The sequence below is a fragment of the Arachis ipaensis genome, chromosome B10 (genome assembly GCF_000816755.2).
Source record: "Arachis ipaensis cultivar K30076 chromosome B10, Araip1.1, whole genome shotgun sequence".
NCBI classification, from domain to species: Eukaryota; Viridiplantae; Streptophyta; class Magnoliopsida; order Fabales; family Fabaceae; genus Arachis; species Arachis ipaensis.
In genome coordinates, this window is record NC_029794.2 from 123,287,994 (window position 1) to 123,296,941 (window position 8,948).

General features: G+C 32.4%; 2 protein-coding genes across 5 annotated transcripts in view; one reads left to right on the forward strand and one right to left on the reverse strand.

The window, feature by feature from the left end:
* LOC107622499 (protein Asterix) lies at positions 895-3,408 on the forward strand. Its single transcript, XM_016324423.2, has 2 exons — positions 895-1,243; positions 3,022-3,408. The coding sequence occupies exons 1-2, from the start codon at positions 999-1,001 to the stop codon at positions 3,083-3,085; spliced, it is 309 nt and encodes a 102-aa protein (XP_016179909.1). The 5' UTR covers positions 895-998; the 3' UTR covers positions 3,086-3,408.
* LOC107622500 (pre-mRNA-splicing factor ATP-dependent RNA helicase DEAH1-like) overlaps positions 4,897-8,948 on the reverse strand; it is a 14,884-nt gene continuing 10,832 nt past the window's right edge. For 2 of the 4 annotated variants that reach the window (XM_021113585.1, XM_021113586.1), the window contains 6 exons: positions 8,637-8,699; positions 8,219-8,342; positions 8,039-8,139; positions 6,537-6,599; positions 6,377-6,449; positions 4,897-5,528 (listed from right to left, as the gene is read on the reverse strand). In XM_021113585.1, coding sequence (XP_020969244.1) covers positions 5,485-5,528; positions 6,377-6,449; positions 6,537-6,599; positions 8,039-8,139; positions 8,219-8,342; positions 8,637-8,699 — 468 coding nt within the window. In that variant the 3' untranslated portion in view covers positions 4,897-5,484. Of the gene's footprint in view, positions 5,529-6,376; positions 6,450-6,536; positions 6,600-8,038; positions 8,343-8,636; positions 8,740-8,948 lie in introns of those variants that run through there. The other 2 variants (XR_002355681.1, XR_002355682.1) reach the window with 2 other exon arrangements.

An 8,948-nucleotide genomic window follows, 5' to 3' on the forward strand; every position in this document is an offset into this window, starting at 1 on the left:
AAGAAGAAATTCAATTAAAAAAAATTATAAAAAATAAAAAATATATTTGTGTTTTTAATAAAAAATTTAAGAGTAATTATCCAAATCAATCCCCAAAAATTTTAAAAACGGATATTTTAGTCCCTAAAAAAAATTGATACATAGATCAATTCCTAAAATTTTATTCTGACAGACAAATCAGTCCCAGTTTATTTTCCGTCAGTAATTACCTAGATCAGTCCTAAAGATTTTAGAAACGGATATTTTAGTCCCAAAAAAAAATTAATGTACAAATCAATCTCTAACGTTTCTCTCCATTAGACATAACAAGCTTCCATCCAAAACTAAAATAAAATAAAATAAAATTATTATTATTATTAATTACATAATAATATTGTACTATAATTTTTTATATTTTTAAACAAAAATAATGATAAATTTATTCATTAGATTCTTATGTATGTATTTAGCGTGTTTGGTAAATTTCTAGTAGTAAAAGTAAAAGCACTAGAAAAATTAAAAAAAATATCGTTTTTGAGAAGCTGTAATTTACATCTTTTTTTAAAAGATCATTTTTCCTTAAAAAAAGATATTTTTTATGTAATAAATAAACAAAAAAATACTTTTATATTGTTATACCCAAATATAATTGATAGATAAAAATATCTTTTTACATAAGATATCTAAACATAAAATTACATTTACTTCTCCATAAAATTTTTTAAAAAAATAACTCGAAAAAAGAATTTTTTTTGAAGTCACCCAAACATTTTACGTAAGATATCCAAACATAAAATTACTTTTATTTCTCCATAAAATCTTTTAAAAAAATAACTCAAAAAAAGATTTTTTTTTTAAGTCACCCAAACAAGCCTAAATCTCATTCAATAATTAAATCTCTGTAAGGTCGTTTAAGTAATTTTCCGTAAAACAAAACAATGTATATAAGTGCAGGCATAAAGTCATAAACAGATTAAAGAAAGTCAGAACCAATCAGAGCGAGAGATCGGAGATCAGAGATGTCGTCGTCTCACGGGAACGATCCGCGTATGCCAGCGGCGGCTCGGCCATATGTGGCGCCGGCGGTGGCGCCGCAAGACCTTCCGATAGACTATGCCGGCTTCATCGCCGTCATATTCGGCGTCGCCGGCGTCATGTTCAGGTACAAGCTAGGCTCATGGCTCGCTCTCATATTCTGCGCCCAATCCGTCGCCAACATGAGGAACGTCGAGAACGATCTCAAGCAAGTCATGATGGCTATGATGTCAGTTTCCTTCTCCTTCTCATCCATTTGAACTTTAATTTGAATTTGAATTTGAATTTGAATTTGAATTTGTACTTTCAGATCTATGTATCTGGTTAATTGCGTCGTTAATAGAGCAATAACCTAAGAATGTTAGTTCTGTTTTGGAATTGAAGCTAGTGCATATTCCACAAAATTTATCGTAGTTTATGAAATATATGAACTTAGGGAAATTAATATTTCTTGAAAAATTAAAATTATAGGAAAAATGAAAGAATCGGACTTGAAAGCTTACTTCGATAGCTTAATGAACTTAGTTGGATTAGAATTGATAGTAGATAACAATTATTAGCCTTTATGTTTGTATGGATCACAATCAGGGTTGATACTGTCTGTCAGATTCAGCTGAATATTTGTTCTGCAAACTTGAGTCATGTAGTCTTCTTCCAATTCAAATCCTTCGTTGTATAGCATGTGAAGCAATGATTATAAAAGCTCTTGGATTTGTTCTCAACTTAGCTTATGATATATACATGACATAATTACACTTCAAGTGTCTGTCAGTAAACAGAGGACAAAAGCCAGAGATAGAGATCAACTGTCCAAAACCTTACACTACCACTGCAATCATGTTTAAATTGATGGAAATCTAGGTCATCACCTCATCATCTGAGAACAAATCCTCTTCAATCAAAACGGACTCTTAAGAGTTAACTGCTCTATTAATCTTGCTCTGGTCTGAGAGATGCGATTAATCAACCAGACTTAGGTTTCTCCCCTTAGAACTACATAAGTGCGATGCGAGCCTGTATGATGGATCCTGTTGACATGTTAGGGTCCTGTAGGTTAGTAATAATCTAGGTTTATAGTTCATATGCCATTGGAGAAAAGTACTGAACATAGTTTACAAGTTATATTTCAATAGTGAAAATAAGTTAATTAATTAGAGTTGGTAACTCATCTCGTCGTGGAGAAATAATTTTGTTTTGTCTTGATGTCTTACATGTGTAGTCGTAGAATGGCATCTTAAGGTCTAGTATATATGCTCACTAATGAAAAATGCTGCTTGTGCTACACACTAAATTAATTCAGGCTTTCTCTAAATTTAATATGGGAGAGATAATGTGTTAGTTCCGATAAATGGCATGATGAGGTAATTTGCTTTAATATGGGAGAGAAGACAAATCACTGATATTGATTTCCAATGGAATAAATCGTGAATAGCTAATAGCTAATTGCTAATAGCAGTTTTGGGGATCATAGTGAAATCACTCTCCATTTATGGTGTAGCAATATGAAATTGCTATCCGTGATTTGTTAGTAAATAGAAACAACCCTGCTACGTGTACACCAAAAATCAATCCAAATTAGCCACTCGTATAGAACACATATTGAAATACAAAATACACATTGAAATGAGCTAAACAACACATGTATTTATACATAAATACATGTTTGCTAATTCAGTGTTTGATTTTGGGTGTGTACATAGTGTTTTTGAAATACGAAAATTGCTGATAGCAATTTGTGGGGAACCGATACCTACATAAATCTCATTCCAGTCCCACACCCATAGAAAATAATTAGTGCTCCATAAGTAGTATTAATATTTGACGTTACTATAATCTTTGACCAGTATTTTCTTCATTGATTTTATTTTTCCTTCATTTTTTCATCCTTATGTAAACATGAACCGTCATATAATTGGTTATTGGCGTGAATTTCTGCATATTATAAATTCTTTGCTATTTTATTCTTGACTGTCGAAAGTGCTGACTAGATGTTAATCTAAACTCCAGGTTTTCGTTAATGGGATTGTTAACAAATTATTTTGGACCTCCCAGACCCAGCAAGCAAAGTTGAGATCTCATGTTTGAGGTAGAAATGTTCCTTTCCTCAGGTGTTGTCAGGTATTAACCAACAAACATGGAAGAAGTTTAGTCATTTCCCGTTTCCGGTAGCTTTTCAATTTGCTATATTGAATATGCTTGAGAAGACTCAAGACTAGTGTATTTCTAAATTTTGGTGTTTTTAGCATTGAGCAGTAAAATATATATTAGAGCATTTTCAAGAGTTTGTTTTTAGAATATTAGTTTTGATACTTTCAAAAAGTGAATTAACTTAGAATTGAAATCTGCATTGGAGTTGATTGATGAAATGAAACTAGAGATATGGTATCACTTTAATAGAGAACCAATAAAATTTTGTTATTCATATAATTATGTTGATAAAATAATTAAAAATAATATAAAATTCTAATTGAATTAATACTAAATATTGGGGGAGCAAATTTTATTTTAATTTTAAATTACTATTTATGATATATAGTCCTACAAATGTCTATGTGTCATCTTATAGAACTCAATAAAATTAAAATTAAAACTAGTATTGGAGATGCTCTTAGGAATCTTAAGATAGCCGCATGTTTTAGCTATTCTCCAAATTTATTTAATAAAAGAGTTATCTTAGGCATAATAGTTTTTTCGTTGTTGGATTGAATGAATCATAGTATGGCGTCTCAAAAAATGAGTAATCATTTTTCCTTGAAATTAATATGCATGCAAAGTGATTTTGGTCGACTTTTTTTAAATTTTTTTTCCGGCGGGTTTTCGAGATGTGAAGTTGAAACAAGAGTGGTAAGTAGCGGTAGACACAGGTCAGGCTAGGTCAGGCTTTGTTCTTAACAGGCCTGACCTGTCATGTAGTTGATTGGCCTGATTGGCCTGAGCTTGATCTGCAGCCTACTATAGGTTTTTTTTAAAGTACTAAGTCTGGCCTGTTATTCAGCCTGGCCTGGCATGAAGCCTGTTAAAAGACCTGTTAATTTTTTTTACAAAAATAAAAATATTATTTAAAAAAATATTTTTTAATAAACATATTTATACGTAAAATGTCATATTTAATATAATAAGGTTTTTATAATAATTTGAGCATGTACCTATTTTATAACAGGCTAAGTCAAGCCAGGCCAAACACAGGTCAGGCTGTAGATCCCTGACAGGCCGCCTGACCTTTTTTCACCCCTAGTGGTAAGTGTAAACTGCGAAGCTGAGTGTTCGGATTAAGATTTTGTGAACAAACTCAAACATCAACAGGCTGCCCTGACAAGCCCAAGAAAAAAAAAAAAGAAAACAGGCTGCGCTGGTTTTGTTTAAACCTCCATATTCTAGATAATGGAGTTAAAATTTGCAATGGATTTGTTTTTATGCAGTTAGATTGTGAGATACCGTATAAAATTATAAAAAAAATGACAATAAAATATTTTCTAATAATAAATAAAGGGAGAAAATTAACATAATTTACCTTTTGAAATCTTAAAAATTGAAATCAATTTATAGTTTATTTAATATAATTTAGACTTGAGAGAGTTTAGAAAAATTAGGGGTGAATTATTCCTCATTTTAAATAATCATATTTTAAGTTTTTCAAAAATTATATTTAAATTTACTTCGTTGAGTATGGAATTTAGTTTGAAAAGGTGCATTATAAGTAGAATATTTTGACTTTTAATGTTACAATTCTCGCATTTTGCCAGAGTTTTGCAATTATTTTATTATTTTCGGTCCATGTCTCAATTATTTTTAAATCAGGCAAGTATAACATGTATTTCTTTCATCAGTGTTCTACAACATCTATATTTTACTGTAGCATTAACATGGTAAAATAGAAAGAAGTGAAAGCAACATTTGGCAGCATTCATTCCAGGCAAAATAAGGAATGTCAAGGTACAGTATTGTTGACCCCAAAAAGAAAATAGATTACATCATTGCAATGGTATTTGCCAAATCAAACGAAATATGCATGGTTATGTGCAGTAGAACTACATGCTGCTAAGGAAAATGCAACCCGCTTTCAAGCAATGGCTTATACAACATTAAAGCAGCAACACAATAACGAACCAGATCAGACCCACTTGTCAGTTGTCACCTAAAGTTGAAACTGAAGCCTAAAATGACAAATTCTCTATAGTTAAATGACATGTTTAAATTACTCCCACTCAGCTATCAAGATTCTAGATACAAGTATATATAACCTACACACCAAGGATGCAAGTGCGACATGGAAGGTTACTATGCTTAAGGCTAATTTTCAACAGGTGATGAAATTATTACAGCAATGCTCTGTATAGTACAGCAAAAACAATATTTACAGTGTGCCGCTTCTACCAAGTTTCACTACGATATTTTTTGGTCTCCAAGAAAACACCATGAGTATTTCCAGCTAGCACAGCATCTGTAACGATGTGTCATCAGCAGCCTGTCCTATTGTGCACGTCCTTCTCCACGGGGCATTTTCTTGGAACCAGCTGCAACAAAATTTGATTTGACAAATCAAACAAATAAAAAAATGGTAGAGGATTGTCTAGTTATAATCTACGTAATTGGCACACATCAATAAAGTACTATTGTTATAATAATCAACAAAATAAAGGCTGCTTCATATGGCTGTGTGTTTGATTGATCAAGACACCTCATATAACTAGTGAACTTAGTTTGCTTGGTAAGCTTATTACAACTAAAAGTTGACAGTTATCATATGGATGGAAACTGAATCTACTGAATATGCATATCCAAAGAATTGTCACATGGACCAAGAATAGTTCCTACTACCAGGTTGACAATTGCAAGCAACACTAAGACGAGGGACAAATAATAAACTTGCTAACTGACTATCCATTCATAAAGTGTCCACAGCTTAGCTTAAATCAAAATGTACCAGATCGCAAGCCATCAAATTCCTTCATCCAGTCCAACAAATGAAAACTAAACAATACTTGTATTAACACGAGGAATTGTTCTCACGCTCAAGAAAAAAGATTCTCTCCATCCAAAATAATAATAATAATAATAATCAATAAATAAATAAAATTAAACTATTATGCCAAAGATATATCACAGAGCTGCATCCAAAATTGGAATAAGCCACAAAGAAAAATATGAGGAAGTACCGTCCACAAACTTATGATGAGAACCTTTGCAAACATGTTAAGCATTCTAATTCTACATGATCTTTATTACAAACAAAGCTTGATTAAAAGGTGAATATTTTAAAAATCCCAATATTTAAAATCATGGTAAAGCTTGGGGAAATGTGAGTTGACTTCCTAAAAATATGGAATGGAGATATTAAAGATAAAAGAGAAAGAAAGCATACCGTCTTCAACATCCTTGAGCTGGTAATAGTGAGGAGCTATCTCCACCAACCACTCTGGCTTTAATTCAGTGACCTGCAATTTGAGCATCATGTATCAGCTAATGACAAAAATCCAATCAATGATGTCATAAAACATAACTCATTTGAACGTTAATAATACCTGTCTCATATATTCTTTGGTTGTAAGCACTAGTTCATGATATACAACCCATCTTGGAAGAACCTATGAAATGCAAACAAAAAACAACTTAGATATTTGTAACAAGCACACCAATCCCTACTTCATTTGGGTGTTAAGGTGAATGCAAATACATGCAACATAAAGTTTTTAGATTGCTTTTAAGTTGCCTGAAATCAGGTATCAATTGATGTCTTCTATAATTTAACAGTTAAAACATAGCCCAAAATACATGTGCCATAGTGACAAGGAAGCCAAAACAATACAGTGCAACATATGGTTATTTAATGCATCACATGAGAAAATGCAAACCAAAAGGAGTATACTCTTCTGGATTACTCCACATGTTTAAAATGACTAACACTGCTTAAGACTTGGTCATCAATTAGAGTCTTAAAAGATATGCTATGCATTTCTTCCTTGTGAGTAATTATAGTGCTTTTGGGTACTAAAAACCATGAATTTTCTTCCAAGCAAAGTTCTTTTCCCTATGAACCTTCGACGTCACCTCTCCATTGTACCATAGGATTCTGTTGGTTCTATTTTTATGAATTTTGGGACTGGACCCAGGATGGATTGATTAATGAGTATGGAAAGTTTTGATTTTGTGATCAAGATCTAGGTGGTGTCAATTGTCAAATCTGGAAATATCTGTTCTGTTGCCCTCAACGTTATTTCTTGTTATTTGTTGATTCCGTGGATCATGTCATAGCTCATTTGCGGCAATCTTAGTTTTCGCTCACATTGTATAAATATAAAGCATTGTGGCAAGTTTCTAGCAGTTCCAAGATCTTGGCCCACTATAGGGAAACCACAACTGTTTGGTCCAATGCCAATTTACTATTTAATCATGACCATTCTGACGACGGTTTACATTGGCTGTGATTCCCACAAGCACTTTGATTTTAGTTTTAGCGGATCTTGTAACTTTCCTGTTTGTCTATGCTTCAAATGCATTTGCTGAACTTGAAAGAATTTCTGATGAAAGACCATACCAAAATATGGGTGTGTTTGTACGACTATTGTTATTTTTTATTTTTACACAACCAGTATTTTTCTTTTAACTGAAAAAATCAGTTTTCACATATTTATATAAATTTTTATAAAATAACAAAAATTAAAACGATAAGGTTTTAGCTTTTTTGGAAAATCTTAACAAACTAGCTTTTCAAATAATAGCACCCTATATTGCCTTGCCACTAATGTTTTATGGTGTGTGTATAATTTCTCATTGTTAAGGGTCCATTTGTTATATAGCTAAAGGTTAGTATTTAGTTAAGTATAACTTAGCAAGCGTTCGAAATGGAGTTGCACAATGCCATATGGATAACATGAGCGGCATAAGAAACATAGGATTAGAAAAAAGATAGTCATTAATTATATGACGGTAAGTTTTTGAATAATTAGAAATGGGGAAGGCAGCAGCACACTAAAACCACAGATGACACTAGCGAGACATCAGAAATGCAAAAACACCAAAATACCTGTGCCAGCCCCGAACTAGGATGTATGTTAACAGTCTGTGGATGTTTAACAGTTCGATATGATCCATTCTTTTGCAGTCGTGCAGAATGTGGGAAAAATCCTGCATTGGTTAAACAGTGAATGCAGTAGATTGAGTGAGGATTGCCAATACAAGTAATTATTTATTTTACTAAGTTTACCAGATGTTATGGATTTCTTGATGGCATCCAAATCGCTAGAATTTGACGTTAGTTCAATCTCAACCCGCTCTAGAAGACCTGCGAGTTGATCACGGACATCCCTAGCCCGTTTCATACTCCTTACCTGAAGATCAAAGTTACAAAGATTAAAAAGTTATAAGAAATATATTCTACAAAGACCAGCACATCTGAGTACCAAAGTATGAATATGTTTTGAAAAAAGTCATTAAGAAGGGAGAAAAGAATACTGACATAATGAATTATTTTCCCACAACTTTCACTATCACCTTAAAAGATGATATCATTATTCAAATAATCAATTTATTCAACTATGCACAGCTATGTGTAACTGAATACTACTTTCTAGTTTGCTAAATACTGATGTAGCATAGATTAGTTTCTAGAAAAAGAATAGCACCTGTATATAATTTTCATAGCACCATTGTGTTGAATAGTTGGTCTCCTTCCATGAGTTGTAGACCTGAATGATACAAAATTAAATAACAAGGTTCCACAACAATCTGCAATAAGTAAACATATCAATGATAGACTGTAAACACCAACTTCAAATAGGTTCTCAAATAATAGTAATCAAGCCATGTTGGACATCAATTTATAAGGGCAAGTGTGCTTACCCCTTAAGTTTGTGTTATGTGGGGCAAATTCAGAATCTAATTCACATCCATTTTTGCATTGCCCAATGACGGTTTTTATGGAACAATCTTAGGGT

Excerpts from the sequence above, each read along its gene's own strand:
- LOC107622499 (XM_016324423.2), top strand. The coding sequence starts at position 999 with ATGTCGTCGTCTCACGGGAACGATCCGCGTATGCCAGCGGCGGCTCGG. Across the intron at positions 1,244-3,021 it reads CAAGTCATGATGGCTATGAT|GTTTTCGTTAATGGGATTGT; the intron begins GTCAGTTTCCTT and ends TCTAAACTCCAG.